The 26,952-nt window shown below is 51.2% G+C and overlaps 1 protein-coding gene across 20 annotated transcripts in view; it reads right to left on the minus strand.

The window, feature by feature from the left end:
- Positions 1 to 26,952, minus strand: part of LOC122380571 (tensin-1-like) — a 156,560-nt gene that overhangs the window by 58,635 nt on the left and 70,973 nt on the right. For 10 of the 20 annotated variants that reach the window (XM_043363910.1, XM_043363854.1, XM_043363834.1 and 7 more), the window contains 3 exons: positions 24,791 to 24,828; positions 4,748 to 4,780; positions 3,315 to 3,446 (listed from right to left, as the gene is read on the minus strand). In XM_043363910.1, the coding sequence (XP_043219845.1) occupies positions 3,315 to 3,446; positions 4,748 to 4,780; positions 24,791 to 24,828 (203 nt within the window). The remainder of the gene's footprint in view (positions 1 to 3,314; positions 3,447 to 4,747; positions 4,781 to 24,790; positions 24,829 to 26,952) is intronic. The other 10 variants (XM_043363939.1, XM_043363964.1, XM_043363902.1 and 7 more) reach the window with 1 other exon arrangement.

The raw sequence follows: 26,952 nt of genomic DNA on the forward strand, positions 1-26,952 counted from the left end.
CATAATTTGACAAGCATGCAGTTACCTACTACTATCACTGCACAAAACAGAGCAGAAAACATCAGTTGATCAAACACAAGACATAACAGAAGTTTACAACATAGGGCTGCCGAACCTGCTTCCTCCCACCACAGTTCATGCCATTTCCTAGCCTGGCTTGATGTGAGCACTGAATAGCTGCTTTGTCTAATTACAGCTCACTACCATTCAACTTAAACTACTCTCTTTAAAGTAAGAGTGAGAGCGTTCAGTGTTCATAGCAGCTCGACAGACGACAGACAACAAACATCTTGACAAACCAACCAGTATTTGATTTGACTAATGATTTATGTGCTTGTTGTATCATGGCCAAACTACTTTTACAGCAATAATCCCTGTTTCATCTTGCTCTTGCTTTTATTTCCATTTGAACTCAGATATTGTAACAATCATCTGAAGTGATATCAGATACTGGCTTCTGTTTCTCTTGAAAGCAAGTTAAAACGGTTAAAACAACTAAGGCAGGAGATGTGAGTTGTGGCAGTAGATTTTTGATTCAACATATGTCAACCTTATATTGCTTGAGACCTCTGTGACAGACAAACAAATATTTATAGTTTTTTGATAGTTTGGATTCTTGGCTTGATTTAGCAGATCAGCTGTGAACCTTGACTTTGAAATCACATAAATGTCATGGTGCCCGAACGAATCCTCGCATGACATTTCTTCGTAGCACAATTTTTCGTCCGCATTTCTTCGTCTACAAATCTTCGTCGGTGCATTTATTTGTCCCTCAATGCTTACTCTTGCATATATTTGCGTTGAAGAAGAAATGCGAGCCGATTTTCATATACCCTGGTGCGAGACAAAGTAATGCGATAGGTACGAATAAATGCCCTGACGAAGATTTGCAGACGAAGAATTGCGATACGAAGAAATGCCATAAGAATTGTCCTGGAATCCTTTATTGGCCATCATATATTGACCTTGATTTGATAAGATAAACGCATCATTCGCGCAATATTTGTCGCACTTTGATACCAAACTATTGCTTCCAAATGCCGACGTAAAGAAAACCTTTATGTGACGTCATAGAAACAGCGGATTTCCCAAAAAGTAAACAAAAATAAAAGTCTTATATCTCGAAAACGGGTGAATATTTTCCGGTAAAATTTGGTAGATGCTCATTTTCGCTCTTTGTGATTCACGCTACATCACTTTTATGCCAATTCATTAACTTTTTTGAAGGTGGGAGGGTCCCTTTAAACCCGGAAATAAGTCTGCCTGCGCGGCAAACTGCGCTCGCAAAATCCGGTCAACTACTAAACAACTCAAACTTGAATCCTGCATAAAGGAATTCATCCCACTCAAAAATCCTACAACCTTAACAGCGGACAGCCAATATCCCACAGCCCCCGACACACTCTCAATATGCGCACCCTGGCCTGGTACTCGGATATGTCGTGGCTGAGTCGTCTCCTCATCCGCGCGGCGTTTCGTGACTTCCTGGACGGTCTCCCGGAGTCTGGCTCACTCTCCGAGCCGGCATCGGGCGGCGGGGGCGGAGGAAGTACGACACCCGCGCTGGTCTCTGGCAGACTGCGACTCATGCGTTGTTCCCGCCGCCGCCGGTGAGCCTCGCGTTGTTCGCGCCGCTGCTGGTACGCCAGGTACTCGCGGAAGTACTCCATGTTGCGGAGCACCTGCTGCATGGTGGCGACTTCGGGTGCAGGCGGACGGATAAGCTGTTCGGGGTCAGGTCACGGTCAGGTGTGAGCAAGCTGGGCCGGGGTCAGGGCCCGAACGCGCTTCTTTCATCGAGTCAGTGCACTTGTGCTTGCCTGCATGGCTTCGTAGTTATTCAGGGAGTGGAAGAAAGGCTTCGTGGAGAAACAGACCTGCCGCTCCCACCCGATCGGCGCATGACATCTCATGATCGTCCGCTAATGCGATCAACTGTTCGGGCTTCCGTGACAGGAGTCCTTGACACAAGGCTTGGACGGCCGGTTGCAATCTCCTCAAAGCCACCCAAACAGACTTAGTTGTAGTTAGTTCGAGGCATTAAACTAAGCACAGCACTGCAAAACAGGATCACCGCAGCTTACGATCACAGCTCGTTCAGCGTTCACCGATTGCAAGAGATCATTGCACCACACTCGATTGCGTGGATCGCATTGATATCGGTTCCGCAACGATCAATGCCACTGTAGGATCCAATACATGAGTCACAACTTTCAGGTCCCACAAGATCTTCCGCCTTTTGCAATATTTTATTTCTGCAACGCCCATGGACGTCGACCGCGGCAAAACGTCTCTCGTCCGCCGGCGCGTACCACCGCACGTATCCACAGCACGGAGAGGCACCTCACACGTTACACGTGACCCCGTCGACTCCCACAGCACGTGGCGCGACGGTCGTGCCGGCGCTCGTGTCGTCGTGTCGCCATCGACTGTCCGGGTGGCGCGAGCTGCGTGCGGCCGGTGCGAACGTCCGACGACCGGCGGCTGCGCCAGCCCCGCGCCGTCGACGACGATCGATCGCCCGGCCGCGGTCAGAGCCACACACACAGGGCGGCGCATAAAGCGGGGCCACGCGGGGCAAGTGTGACGCTGGGTCACACAAAGAGGCCTGTGACGCTATGGATCATAACTCTGGGGCTACACACTCCACAGTCCACAGGGACGCTTGTAACGCTGGGGCTATCCATTGGACAACTTAACTCATGGGGTCACACAGGACACCACAACGCTGGGACTACTGGCGCTGCTAATTGTTGATATTATTGTTTAGTGATTAGTTAAGTCTATCCGGCTACAACACAGGTTCACCTCGTTAGCTAGTGTTCACCATAAAACCAGTTAGGTACACTGTCACCGATGTGTCAAAAATGGACCAGCTTAGGAACCACCGGACACAAGCGCAAGTTACCATGGTGATCAGCAGGTGATTCATAAGTGCTGTGTTCACGCACCGGTGCATGGTGTGGTTAACTGGGTGTTGTGCACTGTGCACATAGGGCAGTGGCCAGTCGGAGTCGTGACGAGCGGCCAAGTGTTGTGCAGGGTGAGTTACATTTGAATCGTTTCTGTAGGTTGCAAACAACTACAGAACTTCTGAGGTCAGACCGCGAAACTGAGTCATTACTTCATTAGTGTGGTCAGCTGTGCATTTCTCTGAGCCGCAGCCCGGCTTCAGAAGTTCCCTCCACCTATGTGTATATCAATGTTGATCAGTAATCGGATGTTCTGTTTCCATTTTGAGTCGCACCCCGTGCAGTTACAGGCGGCATTTAGTGCGGTCGGCGCCTCAGGCGATGACCTGTAACCGGTCTTACCGGCGGTGGGTCCCTCTGACGCTCCTCTTTTCTAATGGCCGTGTAGATTTGCCAGGCCTGGTTTCCCTGATAGCGTTCCGGAGTTGTGTCCCGAGATCGAAGGTCGAACCATCCGCGGCCCTGTCCGACCGGCTACGGCACACCCGGGGGTACGAGGCAGTCAGAGTCCGATCAGACAGAGTCCAGATAGAGTCAAGGTTTGATAGAGTCACAGACGGGGAAGATCCAGAGTCGGGTCGAGTCCAAGCCCAAACAATGCGACAAGAGACAGTCAGATTGAGACACCACTGCAGTCGAAGAAAGGAAGGTAGAGACGATAAAGAACATGGCGCAGAAAGAAGGGCTCGAGATGGAATTCACTCATATAGCAAAATGTAAATGTAAGAACTGGATCAATTTTCACACCTCATTATGAAAACACACTACAATGGGCATTTGGGTAGTTATCTCAACTTATTGACGGCCGTGAGCTGGGAAGCTCGCTGGTCCCTCCCATCTTTTCGATCCGACCGATCTCCACTAAGCCCCGATATCCCCTGCTCGCCTCTCGCCTCGTCATGGGCAGAGCGCCGGTCTCCGTCCAAAGTCCACGCGCCGCGGGCGGTCATGCGGACGCATAAACAGACCTATTCGGCTCTGAATGTGACCGCTGACCTGCCCTGCCATCTATTGGCGGCGGAGGGAGGTAAAACTATACGCTGTCGGCTGAGTGTGGACTGTGGATTGAGTCAGGACCGAATATTGCACAGGAAATTAAACTGTCTATCAATGCGGATAAGGAAATCGGTAGTGACTCATGAGTTCCTTGATTGATTTTCGCACATCAAGTTGCAAAGCAATTTAACATGACCCTCAAACGGAAAGGAGTAAGCAACTGAAGCGAGGGTAAAGGATGTCATTCGCAAAGCATTATCAATCCTTGAAAGTGTTGTCTCTATGAAGGTGTGCAATTGCAGCATTGCAACGCCCCACGACAGCGCGCAGCCATGGCCTGCGGCAGGTCCCGTGGTTAGCAAGTCCATTGCATACCGGACGAGCCATGAATATCTGAGCCCACTGTAGCGGTTCTATAAATGGGCACTGCTAATGGGTTCACGGAATGGGATACGAGGCATCTAAATCTAGGACCAGCCATAACAATAAACTTTAGGGGTACACATGTAGCCGAGAGATGCTTAATGTGCTAGAGAAACAACATAACTGCAATACAAACATGCATAGCTATTTGGCCTGTACGGGTAGCCACCTACCGATAGCCACAAGAAGCCAGTTGAATGATAAAAGAAGGATTTTGTGATAGACGCGAATACAATAACTGCAACAAGCTAAATAAATAAAATTGGCGGGCAGAGTATGTCTAGAATGCAGCAGCGATCGACAAATAACCCACGACATTCTTACATGTTAATTGCTAACTTGTTCATGCAACTTACCCGATCACTGGCCTCTCTGCAGTTGGAAGATGCCTATAAAAGAAAAAGAAAGAAAAATAATTAGAAACATAATACAAAAGCAATCACTACTAATACGAATACCCGTTGGGAGCAATACATTTTGAATATGACAAATCAATACATTGCTGCTAGATCAAACGAAAATGAAAAGTGAAAAAGATGGTTGCATTATACGGGTTCCACTGTCTCTGCTGGCATACAGACCGACAAAAAGTCGTGCATATTGACGAATTATGTAGACACGACAGCTTGCTAGAATTGTGTCAAGAAGCCCATCGTCACCGATATATGAAAAAGCGCATGGATAAAGCGCAAATAAGCAAAAGTTATGGCATGGAAATATGTTAGACATGAAAAAATAACACAGAAGCCAGGCAGCGAGCCTGAAGCTCAACCCAAACAGCACATTTCAGGTGAATCAGTCCCTGTGAGCATATCCCGCTCTCCCCCCCCCCCTTTACAGTAAGTGTTTGCTAGAGTCCACCACGGCCTGTTGACTCTTTCCGTGTCCGCGCCGACCACCTGTGATCAGACCGACTGTTCCCTTTGATCCGCCGCTGCCCACTAACGCGCCGCAAACACCACCAACGCGCCACGAATGTCCGAGCTCGCCGCAACTGCCGCCGTCAGGGACCGAGAGTGATTTTAAACAGACCTGCAACTGCCGTGAGTGGCGTCTATAGATATGGAGAAGCCTATGAGGACAGTTACAGCAGATTCTAGGAGGTGAATATTGCTCTGGGCAATGGGCATACTTTCTCTCCTGTAGTTAAAAGATAGCAAAGGAAGGAAAAAGGAGGAAAACATGCTGCAAAATCATCCATGCCATATAGAATGCCTAAACATCCTCTAAAGCTCACTTTAAAAAAAAAAAATCAGGCCTATCTTAGAGTAAGCTGCTGTTTTCTCTCTCCATCGCTTTGATTCTCCGATTGCTGTCCGATGGCGCTCTACCTCCCTCTCCCTCCCGTCCAGTACCAGGTGCCAACAGGGCTTCTCTGGCTGCCGGTCCAGTCAGCGCTGACAGACCGGTGGACAGGAGGTGTAAACAGTGCACCATCCCCGGCTAATGCACCGGCCCGCTGCACCGTGGGTGGCAGTCACGTAGGGTAATGGCCGAGGCCGGGGAGGAGTGGGTGGTGACCTGGAAGGGCGGACCGGGCCCTGCAAAGGGGCACTAGAGACGGCCGAAAGGAGCGAGTTGCTTGGAGGGGCGGGTCACGCCATCCATGGGAATCGGAGGGATGAAGGGACTGGAGAAAGCGTTAGTTGTAGTTTTGACTTTTGTGATATGTATGTGATATTTATGATTCATTTGATGTTGAGGGATAAGGAATTATATTAGTTTTTAAAGGTACGCACATCTCACTAATGTTGCTTCCGTTATCCGACATTTCATATAGCCGTCATTGCCGGGACCATCGTTCGGGACCGACCAGTCCATTTAGCAATCGGCCTGGCATGTCGGCGATCTTGGATTTGGGGTCGTTTCGATCGCTGCCAACAGCACCTATATTTCTGCCAGTTCCTCTCCACCCGTCTGAGCCATGACCTATACATGCGATCATGTTGACCAGAATAGAATCAAAGGTAGACAGGTAAGCAAGCATTCATCCAGATTCAAAGAGCTACATAATCGCTACAGATGCAGCCTCGACGCAAAATATGGGCATCTCTGAAATTCCACATCAGCTTTGAGCCACGCCGAGGACACAAGTACATGTCGATCAATCATCCAAAACTCCGCCTGTTAAATGTTATATCGATCAGTTCTCACCGTTCTCAGCGTTCTAACCGCGGCGCGGCGAGTGAAGCCCGTGAGAACCATCATTTCCGGTGCCCACGGACCGTTTTCAGGTCCTCCAGCGCTATAATCACGACACTCAGGAGGTCGTTCCCAATGCTGATGTTCTACTTGTCAGTCCAGTTCTGCTCTAAATATTGGCACAGCAGGACAGAAGTGGGGGTAACTCTAAGCGGCCCAAATAAGCGGCAATGGCGGAGACGAGGCAGGGCGCTGACGTGAGAATCTCATCAGTGGCATGACATCATCATTATAGGTCGTAACGACAGTGCGATGACATACCTTTGTGATCAATGACCGACATCCAGCGCCCCATCACAATCCTCTTTGGACGAGCTGACTTGAGGTGTTTAGAGTTCGGACTGCTTATCCCGCAGTGTATAAACAGACATTAGTGATGTGGTGAATGGTGATTGCACTGCCATGTGCCGTCGCTCGCCATTCGCGGCCACAGGTCCAGCGGATAAGAGTGGTGGCATGAATCAAAGCAGGGTCCATGGTGTGGAATGTGTTACTAGGTGAGCTTCCTAGCTGCACTAGATAATGTAAAATACTTTCGAACTCCAAAACAGAGACCAAAAGCTTTCACTGAGCCTGGTCAATGCGTTTCAACGGACGATCCCAGGCCCGGGTCATTTCAGAATGACTCGTCTACTCAGCCGCCAGTCATTTCAGAATGACTCATCTACTCAGCCACCTCTGCAAAGCAGCGACGTGACCAAGAGTCCGCTGCGAACCACTAAGATGCACCAGTTCTGCGCGACCGCTATTCAAGTTTCGTGCCATCCACTCGTCAATGTAAAGAGAGTTGGCTGGTCTAGACCGCCGTCATTACTAGACCGCCCCCGCTTCAGGCTAAAATGGGCGATGGATGGTGCAGGCGGTGGATGGTGGGCGGTGGACAATGGATGGTGGACAGTGGACGGTGTGCGATGGACGGTGGACGGTGGATGGTGGGCGGCGGACGGTGGACGGCGTGCGGTGGACGGTGGACGGTGGATGGTAGACGAAGGACGATGGACGGTGGATGGTAGACGGTGGACGGCGGAAGACGCCCGGTCAATGGATCCGTTGGACGGTGGATGTTGGGCAGCGGACGGTGATCACTGGTCAGTGGACAGTCGGCAGCAGCCATTATTTGATGACCTCAGCACGATTTGAGCTCACTCTCAGCATAGCACCTCGACGGTCAGCCGGCATGCAGCTCTGCCACTGAGGGGGGGGGGGGGCTGTCAAGAAATCCCCGCCGCCGCCGTGTCAGCGTGTCAGGGTTCGTCGGTGTCTGTGTATCACGAGAGGGGTACGCAGGTCATCTGAGGGCCACTAGCGGCCAGTCAGCTTCTGAACCGGCCCTGCATGTGTTCGGGCAAGAGCGGCCAGTATACTACCGATATTCTGCACCGTAGGTACGAAGGCCAAAAGGGGAGATCCCGCGAAGCGGAGCAGGCATGAGTAACACACGGGGAACGCCAGACCACACCTTACACTGAACAGGCGCCTCTGACAGTGCGTCACTCGAGACCAACACGTGAGCGGCTCTGAAGAACTTTCTAGTCGAATCAGATCATGCATGCATGCATGTATGCAGATCATATATGTATGCATGTATGCATAAAGGTGGCGCGCCGCACCATTCCATGTTATGCATTGATCGTTTGGTATGCATGGAAACATTAACGCCCAAAGCCATAGCTATATAAGCACGGCAGGTGTTCAAACACAGGGCGGAGATAGCAGCAAGATCCAACGCTGCGGGCAACGGCAAATACATAAAGCCAAGCGGTACGAGCTAGCCAGTGTGAAAAGTGAAAGGGAATTGCCGGTATTTTCTATGCTAATAAAACTAAATGGGTGCATTACTCTGTTATTTGTAGCCGGGCACGCCTCTAGTAAAAGCACACATCTAAAGCGCCTCTGACTTGAGATGACTGAGCGTCGACGGGTTCAAAGGCAATTGGTATAAGGCTCAGCACTTCAACAGATAACAACGGTAAACAATAAAGTGTTGCGTTATTGCGATGGCTATTGGCTATAAAGTGCTCGCACGATACCAACGCTGATAAAGATTGATTTGGTGCGCCGCTCACGGTCTGATGCATTGCAAATGGTAATGATGCATTTTAGAAAATGAAGGAAGTTTTCAACAGAGCCTGTCCCGCCTGTCCCGTAGCTCAGTTGGTAGAGCATTGGACTCCCTATAGTGAGAGCCCGGGTTCGAGACGCTCCGGCGCTCGATATTTGAGACTCCTAAAGGGGATGGTCTGCGGTTGGTGGGAGCAGCCGCAGTCAGTTGAAGTCAGTTGAGTGGGACAGGCCGTGTCCGGCTTTGCAGCGCACGTTAGTTAAACTTTGGCATCTAAATTCTCCCGTTACCAGGAATTGCGCGATCGGACGGTAGGGGTCGGGGTCTACGCAACAAGCTCTGCTTAGCGTGGGCTCCGGCTCTGTCAATCCGTCCATTCAAACATTCGAGCTAAATTTATAAAAAAGTCCCAATCTTATATGAAAAAAAAATATAGCCATCATTTCTTACTTACAATTCAATCAAACGGGTGCCATCGTAACCAGCTTTTAGGCATATTCACCAAAGACCGCCACCCCTGCTGCCTTCTAACTGACTACCAGCCGGCAATACCTATGTAAATTGAAGATCAAAATACAATATCAAAGGGGATGCCGTGGAAAAAACGGTCGTCGGCGAACTGGCAACGCCTTACGAACTCAGAAGTCGGTACTTTACTCACAGGCTGCGCTCAGGTCCGGATGCTCCTGATTCCGGGTCCGGCTCCGGGTCCGGGTCCTGAGCACGGGCGGCCGGCTCGCTGTCGGCCGCCTTTCTGGGCGGTCCGGCCGCCGCCGCCGCCGCCGCCGCCCGAGCCGCCGCCGCCGCCACCGCCGCCGCCCGAGCTGCCGCCGCCACGGCCGGCGGGTGTAAAAATAACGCGTCGCGCGGGCAGCCACCGCGGGCCGTCCCCCGCCCGGCGGATCACAGCTGAGAGCTGCTCGTGAGATCACAGGTGTGACCTGCTTCGGAGCAAAAAATTATCTAAAAGGACTGCATTGGATCGCATCTGTGAGCCTATCGGGATCATATCAAATCAAATTACTATCCATTGGAGGTATTTAGGGAAACATATTAGCAGCTGCATAACACTTTTAGGTGTCGTCTATTTTCCATAAGTTCACTTGACTGTTCTTAATTTCTTATATTGGCAAAAGGAAACATTTCAGCATACACTCTCCTATTTTCGGTATTTTTCAGATATTTCCGAGATTTTAGAGATTTCCGAGATTGTGCCCTCTTTTGGAACGGTCCCATTGCAGGTACAAAGTGATGACAGCTGTAGATCAGCCGACTTGCGATATCTATATCTCGTGATTACCATTATCATAGTTGGAGCCCTGTTCCGAGTTATGCTAACGATGATTGGTTGATGGGGAATGTTTGCCTCCCCAGCTTCCATCCATCACTCTAATGGCATAAACACGTACCGCGGGAGGCCGCAGGGTGCTAATCGCACACGGGGTCGGTTCAACCAACACCCCGGCACGCGCGCCTGCAACCGGACGGCGATATCTCAGCTACATGAACGGACTAATACCACCCTTAGAGTCGTTTAGATAAATCAGGCTATTTTACAAGGCGAATTTTGTCTTGAGCGTGTCTTGAGCGTTCTTTTTCATGGATACTACTTCATGGAAGTAGCATTTCTTTTTTATACCCACTTTATCAAAGTATCTCATTCCTGATCTCCGTGAAGTTCACGACAGGCTGACGGTTGGCCATTCCTGATCCCCGTTCCCCCAGGCAGTCTGACAGAACACGCGTGCCTCCGCAGCGAGCCAGCAACAAAAACTGGCCTGGGATTCCGGCCAAGTCGTCCAGAGGGGTAGGGGTAGGGAGCAGGGGATAGTTGGATCCATTAAGGAATAGAAATGAGAAGGATAAGAGGGCCCATGGAGGCTGAGACTGATGTCTCGTTGCGTCGTCAAATTTTGTTTAATCGTCTCAAAATAAATGAAAGCTATCAACTTTCCTATCTAGTTTCATAACTTCATTATAAAGCATGTTAAGATATTTAAAAGAGATATTGTTTTATAGCCCTGGCAGGTCATGGTCTTGATCTGGTGGTCTGCAGAGTCCCTCGGGCCACATAACACTCAGGTGGCCCCACCTCTTCCGCGGCTAGAATGCATCCGTGCACGTCTACCACTGTCACATATGACTGTGGAGTGACAACACAAAGCCCACTGGGGGCTGAAAAACTAGCGTCACACAGGGTGTTACGGCATACCAAAGACGTGGCAGCATATATTACCATGTTAGCGCAGACTGGGAGGGCCCATGGGACGGAGGGTTGTGCACCAGGCGCACTGCACAGAAAAGGTGTCACTCCAACTGCAACTGATCACTCAAAGGCTCACCAACAAAAGTAAAACAGCTTTAGGATGATAGGATCATTCAGAGATATTAAAATATCATGCAATCAACAGCTTATGTAGTCTGTGGCCAGCGCGGCGGTCCAGCCTCCAGCCTCACATGAGTCCACTCAGCAGTCAGCACCTAAATTCATCTGTAGACGGAGTGGCTGCTGGTTCGTTTACAAAAGACAGCCGAATCCGAACATATGTTTATTTGGAGAAGCGTCACAGCAGTGACCAGAGGATCTGGAAAGTTCATCGGGTCAGTGGTCAGTGGTCACTCATCTGGTGATTCGGGTCGTTTACTTGTCTGTCGTTTACCTTTTCAATTTGTCCGACAGAATGAATGGCATGAGAAGGGCGCTATCTTCACATAACACCGTACTCCGGATTATCGCTGTGAGATGTCCGGTTTAGAAGATATGATTAATACGCAGACTTGCAAAACATACCACACAACCAACAGCTTGCCCTTCATACAATGGTCATGTTCCGAGCAATGTTCATGTCAGTGCCAGCGGTTTGCAGCCTCGTCTATTCGTCATCCCGTTTCTTACGGAGCCGGCAGTGATTTGTATTCATCCCTGGTGACTGCTGTGCCCACCCCATGGAGCAGTCAAAACCGCCCGTCAGTCCGACACGACAGACGGACAATGCAGTGCCCAGTGTCAGGGGTGGGAGTCCACGCATTACAGACTGGGATGTCGGATGACAGTGCGACTCGTGGTCTATAGGCCGGCTCTGAGCCGGTTACTCCATCTTCATAGAGCCATGCTGAGAGAAAACAGCATACCTTACCTTACATCATCGTGCTGGCAAACTGGTCTCCCTTGTCGAAAAACTGCGAGAGTTCGCTTTGCATGGCAATTTATCCTCCATTTGACCCGCAATTTACACATCACACAAATTATTCCATAATTGTGTGACAGATAGCAGGCAGTCAAAATTTCGTTAGTGAATCCTGTGATACGGTACACCGTCGCTCGACATCAGTTCCCTAAACATCAGCTTCCTCGACATCAGTTCCCTCCATATCCATCAGCTTTCCTGACAATTCGAAGTGTCGGTGTCGTATACCCCATCACGCCGTCACCCGCCATCAGTTTCTGCAGCGTCACCAACCGAACTCGGTGACTCTGTCCCCGTGTTGTGACAACAGTGTTGGTGTTGGCAGTCCGGAGACTTCCTGATGGGACCCGGGACCGCCGCCGACTGTGGGCCTGTCTGGCCAGGTGGCGAGGCTCGATCGGCTCTACAAGCGATAAAACGGACCCGACTGTCCACAGGTCTGGATCTGGGTCTGGTCTTGTTAAATTTGCTTTGATTCTTTTTGGTTTGCTTTGGTTTGGAGCTCATTTGAGTCTGGGCTGTTTCTGGTCTAGGTCTGGCCTGGGTCTGGTCTGGTCTGGTCTGGTCTGGTCTGGTCTGCGTCAGTGTCAGTGTCAGTGTCAGTGTCTGTGTCTGGTCTGGATCTGGTCTGGGTCAGGTTTGGGTCAGTTGCGGTCTGGTCTGGGTCTGATCTGGGTCTGGTCTATTCTGGACTCTGGTCTAGGTCTGGGTCTGGTCTGCAGGTCAGCTACGGGTCTGCTCTTGCCAATAGTAGTACATCTATGACGACGCCGAGGCTAAGTGTTCCCATTCACCACTGTCAAAGCAGACTGGCACCGTTGATATATGTCCCAGTTTCGCGGCCGGGTGGGGGTGGGACGGGAGGCAGCGGGGCTGCAGACCCTCAGAGCTGGGTCACTGCACCGGAAGGGGTGTCTTCCTGGAGCCAACTGCGGTCACCGCTAACAGCGTACTTGGTGACGTCACCTCCGACACCTTTAATTGCGTCATCAAGCCATCGTCATCATTGTCATTGTCGTCATCTAATGCATGCTCAGACACACCGAGTTGGATGGAATGACAAGAGTCTATAGATAGAAGCTTGCATCTGTCAGCGATGCCACAACACCGTAAGAAGCAGGGAGATAAGAGCCATTGGCCCGAGAACCATTGGCCGGAAGCGTGTGCGGGCCTGAGACCATTTATGGTTCCGCATGGATCTCTCCTACCCTTCCCTTTCCCTCCCCGGCCCGGCCAGTCCCAAGGCCAATGACATGGCGACACATTGATTTCTGCCGCCGTCCGCGGGCCGTCTGGGCGGCGCCGGCACGCTCATTTGGCCCAGTGTGTGACACTGGGTGGCGAGTTTTGCAGCTGGAAGAGGAAGCAGAGTTGACGACATCATCGCTAACGGATCAGAAACTAAGGTTTCAAGTCACAAACTCGCTCTACGAGCGTCCTGCACCCCGTCCGTGTGCAGGTCAAGGATGCGACGCAGTGCTAGATCAAATGGTTCGTGTTCCCATGGTTAGCGGTCAATGACTAATCCAGATGGCCGTTTGATCTGCAGCAGCTTTAGAAGTACCCGATCAAAGCGTGCTGATAGACATTAGGAAGTGCAAGGAACATGTTCGTGACCTTAGCATGTCCGGCAGTGAACACTTGTTCTGAAAAACAACAGGGCTGTGAGACTGGTTAGAGAAATCAACAACTTGTTTACATATGCATGGTCATTTTGGCAAGTGCCGTGCCACGACTCATTGTGATTCTTGGAACAGGGCTTATGCACGTTGATAGATAATGGACCAAGCAGTTCCGAGCGGAGCCTCTCCTCCACCTGGTGGTGATCGCAGGTACTATTAGTACAGCTTCATCCCGCTGAGGTTTGAACGGCGCCCTAGGTATAGCAGCGCAGTGGGGCAATCGGCACAGGGCAGCCGTTTGCTAAGACGGCTATGTTTTGTGCAGCCTTTGCTATTCAATTATGCAGCTCTAGCTTTTAACTCTAAAATTTAGCCACCAGCATGGCCGATTCAAATAGCGCTGCGTTTAACGGCGCAGGCGGATCTTTGGGTGGGGTGCCTCTCCCCTTTCGATAGGTTGGCCAAATGGTTTGGTGGGTCGATAAGTTTGGCCAAATGTTTTATTGCCGATGGTTGGGGGACATTTGTAGCAACGCTTTCCGCGTCCGAAGAAGACAATAAATACAGTTTCCCATGTGCCTAAATAAAATATAGCCAAACAAAGGCCAATTCAATTCTGGTAGCACTTAGCGCGGGAGATGCTTGCGCCATTCAATCCTTTTATTCAAAACACCCGTGCAAATTTCTGTTTACCACAAAATATACATTTGCAGTCCCGGTGTCGGCCAAACCCGATCACAACGTCAGCTTCATTAGCTTGCACCGCGATGTAATTACCTATCATGGTCAGTTGTCATGGGTCTCAAAAGTAAATATTTGGATGTCAACGGGTGTCTTTGCAAAATGCAAGCCTGTGCCAGATAGCAACTTCCAGAGTCAGCTTACGTCTCCCTAATTCTGACGTTTAGCCGCCTCTTTGCTTTGACCCTTTGATGGAGGCACCATTTACTTTCAATCCTTGTGTTTCGATGACTTTTGAGCAACTGCATGTTTCCGAACGAGCACTCTAGACTCTATCATATACATAATAAGATACAACACAAAATGCTACAAGTAAAACCAATAGCTGCTCTTGTTTATGTAAATTCCAAAGAAACAAACTGAGCTCGCACTGTCCACTCCAAACCCGTGCGAGAAGCTATGTTGCATCAAACCTCCGCCTTCTAAACAAAGGACGTCGGCCAGGGAGCTCAGTCACAAGAGAAAACACGGCTGACACCCGCCCACTTTTTCATCAGGCCCGTCGTGACCCTCTAATCACGACGGCCATTCGGTGTGTTGCTAAGGTCAATTGGGGGCGGGGTGCGGTGGACCCGAAGCTCTCACAGCTGCTGGTGGCTGCCCGTTCACTCGGGCTGCTCGGACCAACCCGAGCTGCTCGGTAACAATGAGTGCTCGCGGCACCGGGGAGTGTTTTGTCCACGCGCTCAGTCACCGCGTGACTTGGCATTTGGCGCACCGGCCGTGGTCCGGGCCGACGCGGGTCAGGCTAGGAGGGCCGGGGAGTGGGGAGGGTCAAGCGGCTGGGTTACACGCGGAATGGCCTGAGTACACGCTCATATGAACGTCCAACGATAAATTTCAGAGGTGGTAAAACAATTATAACAAGTGCCTCGGATTTGTGCCTATCTAACAATTCAAAGGTAAAAATGTACACATACACTCCCGTGATTTGATGAAAAGAAAATATCTTGACGTCCGCTTCGAGGAATCAACAACCCCGTCGGGTGTTTTTGGCGCAGGCAACAAATCGCTAGCACGTCAATAGCCATCCGGAATGGTTTGTTCTGCTTTTTCTGCACCTTCTTCCCAACGCTGCCAGTCCCTGAGTTCCGATTCACCGAGGTGTTTTCGTCAGTTGAATGGGCGTCAAAATAGGTCAGCCATAGCCCGGCACGGTCATTTACCGCCCCACCATTTGTCGCGTGTCATCGTAATTGGCATGTGTGACCAAAGATGGACTCCAAGCTCGCCTTCAGAGCGGCCGAGCGCGCCCAGCCGTGATCAGCCGATTTGGACGAGAGCGGGGACCAGATATATCTCAAGACCGACAGAAGCACTCGCCCTGGTCGCCTGGTCGCAGTGCGTGTTTCAAAAGATCTACCCATTATCAAAGTAACCAACTCCTTAGCTGTTTCCCAGCAATAGCTACCGCATTATGGGTCTTTCAGGTGCAGGAATTTCGACCCATTTTGGTTTGTTTTTAAGACAAACAAAACAAATCGTTTCAAAAGAAGCAGACAAAATCTGCACCACTTTGAGCACATTATGTAGCTAGACAGCTGTGCTCCGTTTTGACAGCTCAATAGAGCTGCTCCCACTCACAAACACGATTCACTCTGATTCTGACTCAACCAGAAAGCTCACGTTTTGACGTCGGCCGGACCGTTCCGTCTAAAGGCCAGTTTACACTAAACCGACAGCCGACATAAACCCTGGCCATAACGGCGGACGCGCCCGCGCCCGCCGGCACATATACTGGCCCGCGTGGGCCGTCAGCCAACTTTCCATCTCGGTCAGGCCGGGAAGCAGGCTGACCTTTGACCTGGGGTCAGACGCGGGCGCCGGCGGCCGGTCGTCAGCTGGCGGTGCCGAGGTCAACACCACGGGGCTTCTTAGTGCATCTCTGGCGTTCATCACTGCGGTGAGAGTGCTATGTGTGTGAAAGTGCACGGGACGGACGCTCTATCAGACGTTATGGTGTTTGGATGTGTTCAAACGAATGTCTATCGAGAATTAATGAATCGTGATCGTCTCATCTGATGGCCACTTTAGAACGCCGGAGGGACGAAACGCACAGGCAAAACCATCAAAGACTAATGTGTGCTGCTGTTAAGGAAGACGCGAAAGAATGAAACGTTACTATTCCACGATATTGGGCATTTATTGGACACATTAAAAGCATGCCGCAAGTGAAGGGAAGCTTTCGTTGTGTCGTACGGCACCACCGAAGCCATACAGTTAGACGCTGACACGCCTATATAATCCTCAGGACCGCTAGAAAAGTCTACAGCGAGCAGTGACACTGTCAGCGTGCACCACAAAGCTGACAGTGAGGTCAGCAGTTTGGCGACAGACGACAGTCACGCCAGCGGTCAGCTGACACCTGACAGGTCCCGTTGGCAGGGCCTGCAGTTCCGGTTTAAGGTGCCAGGTCTGTATCGGGACGCCATGAGAAGCCACTGTGAGGTAGCAGACGGTTGCGCTGCAGCGCCGGTAAAGGTGCCTTCATACTGGCTAGGTTCGGAGACGGGCAAGATTTGATTTATCATTGCCGAGTGATAAGAATGGATCGCAAACTCGGGAACTAGCCCTTGTTTAGAGGAAGCACTTCCACAATTAATGGCTAATTGATATCTCACAAGCTTGTCATTTACCTTAGTCACTCATACCAAAGTTGGCCTAATGCGTCCGCATTAAATATTCCCTAGCACAATCGGAATTCGGAGGGCGTCAGGCGAAGGAAGTGAGATAAACCCCGCAGCAGGACCTAACACATTCACGGCCATAATCACCAAAAAACCTAGCAGGGCCGCGGCTGGGAGCGCGGCGACGGCGCTAAGTACACCGACATCCATCAGCGGGATGACCACACCATCGCCATGATGACGGGGTGCGGCCAAAGCGGCGCAGCTGGACGCGCCGCCAGTGCCGCCGGCGCGCCGCCACCGCCGTAAATGATGCGGCGAGAGCGACCATTAGCCGGACTGGGGCTGGACCCCGGCGTGACAGGGATCTGACCGCAGATATCATCATATCTCGGACAGAGGGACTCCCAAAAATGCCGCCGGAATGTCAGATGATAGGATGATCTTAATGCATTTTCTGTGAATTAGCTCGTCGCGAATGACATTGAGCCTTAGTCACACAGGCCAGCAGACTTTCGGTTTCTATTCATTCGCAGCGGTTTTGTACGTGCTTCCATGAGAAACGGTTTGAAAGCGTTACACGTATTACAAGGAGTGAACTGAACCTCTTTCGACCGATTTCAACATATACCAAAGCTCTGTCGTGCCGGTTGTCCCCAAAACGAAAGGACTCCCATTCGAGTGACCACCTCAACGCTCCGCTTGGAACCTTTTCCCATTCGAGATACCATCCCCTTTACCACTTCTGGCTGTCGTACGGCGCCGACATTCCATGCGTTTGTTCGTGTGCGCTGTCTGCTCGTCGGACCGACACATTGGTCGACCGAGAAAGGTCGGCCATTGACGGGCAATGGGGCGGAGCGGGCGAGCGGGCCGCCCCCCGCAGAGAGGCGCGGCCGTGCTTCATCCCTGGGTATAGGGGAACGGCACGGGTCGGTGAAGCGGGTCTGGGTGGGGAAAGAGCTGTAAATGCGTCCTCGAGGGAGCAGCCCCACTGGTTCAGCTGGTCCTAATCCAACAGTGCTCTAACGGGGAAGAAGAGCAATATTGTATTTGGAGTTTAAATCAGTGCTCCTAGACTTACAAAGTGGATGAGATCAAGCTGTCTTTCCGCGTGAATACGGGAAGGGGCTTCTTTTACCTGGGGTCAGCTCAGGATGTCAACGACAGAGTAATATTTTGGGCTTTCCCACCAAATCGGTTGACAGGCCGATATATAATTTGCATCGTCTACGGAGCGCTATCAGCGTCATCAGGATCTGAGAGTTCCATTGATTGCAGTGCGTAGTGAAAGGCCGCATCCATCAATGTTGCCTGATAGCTAACATGGGAACGTTGCATTGTTACGCAACACAGGGTCATGTCACGATTTATAGGGCTGGTTTCACATCCCCGGTCAATTAGATTACAACGTTCGTCTCATGCATAGACTAGTTAAACCAATACCAAAGCCATTGAACATCAATAACCTCTTATCAACCATCTAAGCGATAACTCGTTAGATGCAATAAAACCCAGACTATATGAGCACATTAAAGCCTAAAGCGGGCTAGATATGCCACACCTGATATACGACCACCTTCATTGATGAGGGAAATCTTCATCTTTATGATTATCGGACGTCGATTTCCCTGTGTCTTTATCAGCAGGATACCGTTCGTAAAGCGTGCTGCGTGTCGTGGTGAGCATTCCTGAACAAATCTCGTTATGTGAGGCAGCCGTGTCTGGCGTTGGACAGTTATATAACTCCAGTCCGCCTCTTTATCTTGTTAGTGAGAAGACAGATGGGCTGCCGACATTCAAATCAGTCACGTGACCTGGAAAACGATCTCCAGTGGTCTGGCGCGTGCGGACCGGCCCCTCTGGAGGCCGTGCCAGTCGGTCGGTATTTGGGGTGGCCACACGGGACCACACGCCGGGGACTCTGGATATGTAATCGACCTCACACCGTCTCAGGCGGAGGTATTTATCACGGTGAACCGAACTTGGTCAGACGACCTTAGAGGTGTGAGCTGACAGCAGGAGCAAAAGTCTGGTCCTTTCACATTGTGGAGTTTTATAGGATGCATCGCAAGATTTCATCCCTCAGAGCCTCAGATCAGAGTTAATCTGTGCAAATGGTGATGGAGCCTCAGCTAGTCAATGCCGAGGGAACTATACCAAGCTGCAAGGAAGTGTCCACAAGAGGCCACTCAGACATATTGCCAATCTACGACTTATTCCATTAGCCAAATTGTTCTAGCTTATTAGCCCTATATCCTACTCAGCGTTTTAGGACAATCATTTTTACAGACGGTTGACATTCTTGGATACATTGATCATGCATCATCCAACGAGACTGCAAAAGAGAGAAGATGCTATAGAGGCTTTCAGGCCTCACTGGGGATAGCCAGTCTGGCGCTAGAAGGTCATATACACGTCGTGGAAGTTGCACGGAAGGAACAGAAATGGAAGCACGTATTAAGACCACAATCAGAAAATCTGATAGATATCATAAGAAAGTGATCGTTTGGAATTATGCCTAGCCTGGACCAATGATGCAAGTAACAGGAAAGGCATGGATACATAAATCAAATCTATTGTGCCCGTCCATCGATAAATTTTACGTAAAGCGACATGTGATGATGAATAAAACCATTAAGCTTCCTGATGCCTTGGAATTCAGTGGCTTCCTTCTGAGGTGTAAGTTCTTCTTTCTGTAGCTGCCATCCACCATTCGCCACCGTATCACTGAAGAACTGCCAGCCGCCAATGAGTCGTTTTTCTTTTTCCACCGAGGAGGCGTCGAGCGGTGCGCCCCACTGAGAGCGACATCGACGCCGACGTCAATCCATCTCTGTGGCTGTCGGCGGCCGGAGACCACACGGGGTCGAGCCGTATAGGTCGACCACAGCTGCCCAGCCACCCTAGCCACGGCCAAGGGACGGCCGGAGACCACACGGGGTCGACCCGTATAGGTCGACCACAGTCGGCCCAGCCACCCCGCCCGGAGACCACACGGGGTAGACCCGTATAGGTCGACCACAGCCGCCCCAGCTACCCCTGCCGGCGACCACACGGGGCAGACCACGCGGGGTCGACCACAGCCCCACAGCCGCCCAGCCACCCTAGCCACGGCCAAGGGACGATGGTGACCACTCGGGGTCAACCCGTATAGGTATAGGTCGACCACAGCCGCCCAGCCACCCTAGCCACGGCCAAGGGACGGATGGTGACCACACGGGGTCGACCCGTATAGGTTGACCACAGTCGGCCCAGGGGATAGCGACCACACGGGTCAACCACAGTCGCCCCAACCACCCTAACCTGTAGATTGTGACCACTTCGGGGCCCGACAGGCCGACCGGCGCGGCGCCGGTTCGTCTTCGCCGACAGGCGGCGTGGATGGGGAATGGAATGGAATGTATACTGGGAAGTGCGGTGCGAGCTCGGAGAAATAGCACAACCCATGCCAGCCTCAGCACGGGTATTTAACGTGGCCAATGGCATCACGCTGTTATCAATACGTCGCCGCCAGCGAGCAGCGAATAGCGATCGCCATGAGGCAGAATCCTGCACGTCAGCGAATGCCTTTATCGCAAGTTGCGACCTGTGGCAGGTTTTGGTACAGCAAACGTGAATATCACGAAATGTAATGCTGGTCACTTCGTAAATTTTGATAGGTACCTAAGATCCCTTTCAATGGCTTACCCAGTCGATGAAGGGGCAGGGAATGAGCATGGCACATGTGCTAACCCAAGCACCTAACATGCATAGCCACGCGAGCTATTGTGAAAGCGGCGATATAACTGCCGGGTCAGCTGCCTTTGTCCGCCAACTTTAGTTATGTACGACTATGTGTCCCTGTAATTTGGCTGTTGCGACACAAAATATCGAAGCGTGTAATGCTAGCTGACTATTAATGAGGAATGTCGAAACTGAGGCTAAATTCTCCTATTATGGTGCCGCCAAGGACCATCTCTTCCGTTTCAGACAGTTTTACGAGCATGTATCCATGTGTCATGAGACTTGAGCCAGTGTCAGTGCTCTTGTCAGTGTCAGCCGAGGTACCAGTCAGTACCTGTGCTGAGATCGTGTCAGTACCGGTGTCGGTGTCATAAGTATTTGTGCGCATGCGTGCGTCAGAGCTCGTGTCCCACATTCCACGGCCAACACAACAGACGCGGGCGATGCATACAGACAGCCTCTTCAAGCACGATGACTCTGGCTGTTCAAACAAACAAGCTCCACTTGGACCGGTCCGGCCGGCGGTCCCGCAGTGGAGGCTGGGCCACGCTGGCCGCCGCCCAAATTGGGCCGCCGCGCGAGGCAATCGTCGAGCATGATAAAGACAAACTCGGCGCGGCTGTGTCAGTGGCGAGAGTGACCAGGCAGAGCAGAGGAGGGTGGCAGAATAGAGTGGTCAGGCACCGAGAGTGAGGTCTACATCGTAGCGCCATGATAGTTTAGGTAGACTGGCAGTCATTAAAGACAACTAATTACAATCGGAAAGGAAATTTTCTATTCACAATCATATCCGTCAATCGTTTGTTGGTGACAAGCGTCCACTTGTTGAGTTGAGGCTCAGGCAACACTATGGGTAGGTTCAAACAGGTCTTTAGTTAGGTTGAACTTCCCATTTGTTCATACGGGACTCGGTAAGCTGACAGCGAGGGTCCAGTACTGCGCTCTCACAAGAACTGCCATGACTAACAATAATAAAACGCTTGAATCGTATCGTTCACGATCACCGACTTTTATCCCTATCCGTTTGAAAATCAGCATTGGACGGAGACTGCCAATCTCTCCTCACAGCACCGACTCAGCGAATCTGACAGCGACCTTGACCGGGTCGAAGGACAGTCGGCGCCATCTATGGAGTCCTGACCGATTGATTTACGCGTTCTGGACACGCTCGTCCACTGAACGTCAATAGCACCTGACAAGCTTATCGGATGGTATTTGAAAAATGATCCCGTGTCACAGAGGTAACTTTGTGACAGATTGTGCCAGGCTTTTTGTGATCAGAGTGAGCGATCACGGAATGTTTCGTAACAGGGTGACCAGACAAGAATTCAAGAATTTCACGGCGGCGTGATCTACAATGGTTTATGCGGTCAGCTAAACTACATTCCTGGTTTTATGGATCGTCAGCCAATACGCCCGACCGATCGATTGGTGTAAGAAATGACACACTTTCTTAGACAGAAGACAGGCATTCGTTGATCGCCAACAACAGAAGTTCGACGATGAATCACTTGACAGCGAGGAACGTCAGTCAGCTGAAAAATACGACTGAAGTCTGACCGGCCAGCCTGTCTTCGTTACGAGCTGGAGGTCTGGAGAGAGTAGCACTTCGGACGTCCTCGTGACAACTGGACTCAACAATCGAGCCTGTAAATCTTCCTCGGAACAGTTCCGAGTGTGCTGCTAACAACGCCCGCTCGTCATCATTGACGGCTGCTCGGGCCTCGGCCTCATCAGTGCAGTGTGTAGGGGGCCACCGACCTGCCATCAACTGACCACCGACAGGGCACCGGGCGAACAACAATTGGTCGGCTCTGCACTCGCTAGGCAGAGTGGCACAAAGGCTGGACTTCTGGGTGTGGCGCGTCACTCGAAGATGTCACAGGGTGTTATCGTGGCCGTGCAATAGCAGCAGCTGTGTCAGAATCGTCGGTTACGCGCATTGCTAGAAACGCACTTCAGTGTCGTAAATTTGTCTGAAATACAGGCTGATGCCGCAAATTCTTCGGGCAATGATCTTAATCATACAATTCTTAACAATTATTGTATATTCAGTAATCACCCATCTAGCTCCAGTCACGAAATGAGACGGTATGATTTAGATTTGACGCCCGGTTCCCTCTGAACTGGTGTTGGCCGCCACGCCAAAACTAACTACCCGAATTTCAAAGGTAAGCCCATTCCGTCACACTCAGTTGCTGTGAATCAAAATTGGGCTAACCGTTCTTAATGAGCGGCGGAAGATAGCCCATCAAACCCGGGATGCCAATCATAATGACCCCAATCTTTCACACTGATGTCCAGGTATTGGAAATCCTACCTTACCCACTTATAGACAACCTTTTTCATTGGTATTTGAAAAGTGTTGCCCTAAGCTGCAGTGCGCTAGCGCAAAGTGTGGCACTGAGTTTCTAACGTTTAGCTTCATGACCTACTGCATGGCGATGCGCCCATATGCAATATGCATGCATTACCCTCGGTGAAGGAGTCTGGCCATTATGTCTGACCGACATCCACCATAGTCCTATAAACTTAACAGTCTCTCTCTCTCTCTCTCTCTCTCTCTCTCTCTCTCTCTCTCTCTCTCTCTCTCTCTCTCTCTCTCTCTCTCTCTCTCTCTCTCTCTCTCTCTCTCTCTCTCTCTCTCTCTCTCTCTCTCTCTCTCTCTCTCTCTCTCTCTCTCTCTCTCTCTCTCTCTCTCTCTCTCTCTCTCTCTCTCTCTCTCTCTCTCTCTCTCTCTCTCTCTCTCTCTCTCTCTCTCTCTCTCTCTCTCTCTCTCTCTCTCTCTCTCTCTCTCTCTCTCTCTCTCTCTCTCTCTCTCTCTCTCTCTCTCTCTCTCTCTCTCTCTCTCTCTCTCTCCGATCCTGTCCTCTGCACCTCTCCACGACCAGGTAACAGCACACCATTGTGACTGTGTTCGACTACGCGGGTCCTTCGGATCCCCCGCCGCGCACAGAGAGGTCGCAGCTCATCCAATGGCCTCTCTGTCTCTGCTCTAGCCGTCTCCCGCGTCTCGCTGTCTCTCATTCCTGTCGTCTCTCTTTGAGTAAATGGGTGTCTCCGTCCTAGTCGTCTCTAACGATTCTGTCGCTGATTTTGCGACTTTACCTCACTTCCTCGCGTTTCCCTGCATCTCTTTCTGACATCTCTCGCTACCCTCCTGCTTCTTGTCTCGTCTCTATCGACTGTGTCTGATTGTCTTCCATCGAATACTTTCGTCTCTGTCTCCTTGTCTCGCGTGGGTCTCAAAGTTTCCTCTGAACCATCCGTCTCTGTCTCCGCGCGGGTCATCTCAGAGCTGAGCAGGTATACAGGGATTGTTATGAAAATCAGCCGGACCGCCGCCCCTCGCACCCACACGCCGACCGCAATAATCCCTCCAATCCGTTCTCTCTGTCCAGTCAGCTCGTTAGTGAAACAGCTCGACATCTTGTTCTTTTCCTTTCACTCGGGCGGGCCGCGGTGACCAATGGCTGATTTACTGCCGCTGATTGATGGCTTTGAAGAGTTACACCACCTCAATCGGCGTATCTACCCTCTCGTCTTTTGTCGTGGGCGCGTTTTACAGGACCGCCGCCCCTGCCCCGGAGCGCCGGCTGGCCTGTGCGTCGTGCGTACGGTCTTCAGGGCGCGCCGCCGCTATCACGACCGGCCATCAGAGTCGGCGGGGCGACGGGCGGCCGCCGTTCACGGCTATCGTACCTTCCATCAGGGCAGGGACGCCGCCGCCTCTCGCGCCGATAAGTGACACGGAGAGGGCCCAACGACGCCGAGCGCTGCGTGGGGAGGATGAGGGGAGCGACGGAACGGGCGGCATAACACGTGGCGAGAGGGCGTAACGGGCCGACTGGGTCAAACCATGTGCCGAGCTGATAGATCTGACCTCAACGCTCGATACAAAAGTTTGACTTATTTTAGTCTAGTGAATTAAAATTGAGTCAACGCAAGGTTTCCCACAGCTGTCTGGGCCCAAATACAACAGGCCAGCACGCGGAGCTCGGCAAGGGAATGTCGCACGTGTGCATGCCACGAGTCGATGAATTGTGAGTCACAGTCGAGAAACCCTTTTCAGATTGCCTGTGACGCCCGTGATCGTCTGTAACTCTCATTAATGTTCACGACGCTCCTAATTGTCTGTATGCCAGAGGACAGAGCAGCCCTCCCCTCAGTAGCAGAATAAACAGGAGGTGCAGCGCCCATCCTCGAGTGCCACAGCCCGCACAAAGCTTACCTTGGGTTCGCAGCTCTTGTGGCAGGCATATTTGCACACTGGAACAGAGGAACAGAAGTCTGAGTCAGTTGGTGATGACTCGACTAGGCTTGAGTTACACATGTACGCATAGAGGACACAGAGACGCATTAATCGCCACAGACACGCACACACGCATATAAACGAACCGAAAAAAAAATCGCACAAATACGTCTATCAGAAATAGCATCAACCAGACAATTGCGTTAGCTAACAATTTTTACACCAAAATGGGCTACCAAGATGCATATATGTAGATTAGAGTTGCAAAGTTTTCCCAATGGGCTGCTACCGGCACCGCCCCGCCCCACAAACATTTTCTGGGACCGGCATGCTACCACGCCCCAAGCAAAAAAAAACGCCAAATTACCGGCATACTAAAAAACCTACATTCTTGATTCTGGCTTACCCCTACATGAGATGCCACATTTTGGCAATTTCAGTAGCCGCCCCACCCAACAGCCACCCATTGTCCAACTTATTACAATTCAATAGCCTGTTAGTGTCCAAAGTTTGAATCATATGCTGATAATTTTTTGTGCAAAATCAAATACCGGCATGCTACCGGCAAGACATGCCAGATACCACGAAAAAACCTGCGGTAGTGAAAAATTACCGGCATGCCGGTAGTGCGGTAGGGAAATTTTGCAACTAGATGCATGAGCAGATGTCACATTCTGGGTAAATCGAGTAGATTTCTATCCGGATTACTTTGCTTTGTACTGCGAAATGGGTTCGACATTCACTCTTATCTCGGGGAGATGGATACGTCACACTGCATTATCGAACAAATACCCACCCCACACGACACATTCACACACAAATGCACAACCTCACGACCCATTGCTCTTAGAATTAGCGCAGGGGTGCTAATGCGGAGAGGAAGGAAGGCCACACCGTTTCCATGGCAACGACAATGCATTCCGACCGCCTCCAATGACCCTGAAAGACACCCTGTCTTTCCATCTGCCGTGGGCTACCAATCATGTGACAGTCACAATGACCGTGAAAAACAAACAGCCTCAGATCACGTGACCGACGTGACGTCAGCAACGGGGACTAACGAGTCTGACATCCCGCTGATGGCTGGCCGGCACGTGCCACCATTGGGGGGGGGGGGCTGGAGCAGGGGGGAGGGTGAGTGACGGCCCTGCATTGGCCGCCAGACAGCGGCGGTTGTCACAGGGCGTAACACGAGACGGAGGGGAGGGAAGGAAAGGGTGGGGGAGCAGGACAGAGGCAGAGGACGAGATGGGATCAGAGGAGGCTTGATGGAGACGGGAGGGATGAGAGCGGAGGGGAGTCTGACCCAGGCGGAATGGATTGGGACCAGAATGGTGCGGTCTACTGAGGTCCTGATCTGCACTCCCCGATAAGAATTCGCCATTGAATAGCAATTCGCATTACAAAGGTATCCTGCAAAGTCCACAAAGATTGCGTTGCTTAGTGTTTACTATGAAAGGTCAAATGAGCCGCAAGCGTAACAAACCAGCGTGTTGCCATTCACCCCTTCCGTATGTCATCCTGTCATTCATGAAGTTGGTCTTTGCCTGAATGACCGTAATTGTGTCTTTCTAAATAGGGCACATAAACCCGCAAAGAGCAATCATACACTGTTCGTCGGCCGTAAAGACAGCAAACTCATAAGTCGTCAGGCAGACAAATTGGGCAGACGGCGTTATTAGGTTTGTGAAGCGCAGTGCGCACTGCATTCAAGAACTGCATGCCCATTCGGGACTGGAAACATGCAGCCCTCGCTTAGTTTAGACAACTAATGAGTTGTAAGAGGTAAAAGCGCAGCCGCTGATGAGGGCAGAAACGTGAGTGACATTTGTCTTGTCTGCACTGGAACAGTGTTCGTTGACATGAACTTTAAATGTGCCTGTCGTAAAGTTATGTGTGAATCAGGGCATCGCCTAACATTTTAACTGCGGGTCGAAGTCTCGTTGATTCCCCCCACCCCTCTCCAACCCCATCCTAATTGGGGTGAAAAGGGCACTGTTCGGAAGCAGCCCGGTATATTCATTTATAGATCAAATGCGTTTCCGGATATACATCCGGATATATCCGGATATGTGTTCGCGGCCTCATTCCAGCAAATCTCCGTGAACGACACCGACTACCGTGCCTCGGCTGGCTCGACG

This window comes from Amphibalanus amphitrite, unplaced genomic scaffold (assembly GCF_019059575.1).
Source record: "Amphibalanus amphitrite isolate SeventyFive unplaced genomic scaffold, NRLGWU_Aamphi_draft 000009F_arrow, whole genome shotgun sequence".
NCBI lineage: Eukaryota > Metazoa > Arthropoda > Thecostraca > Balanomorpha > Balanidae > Amphibalanus > Amphibalanus amphitrite.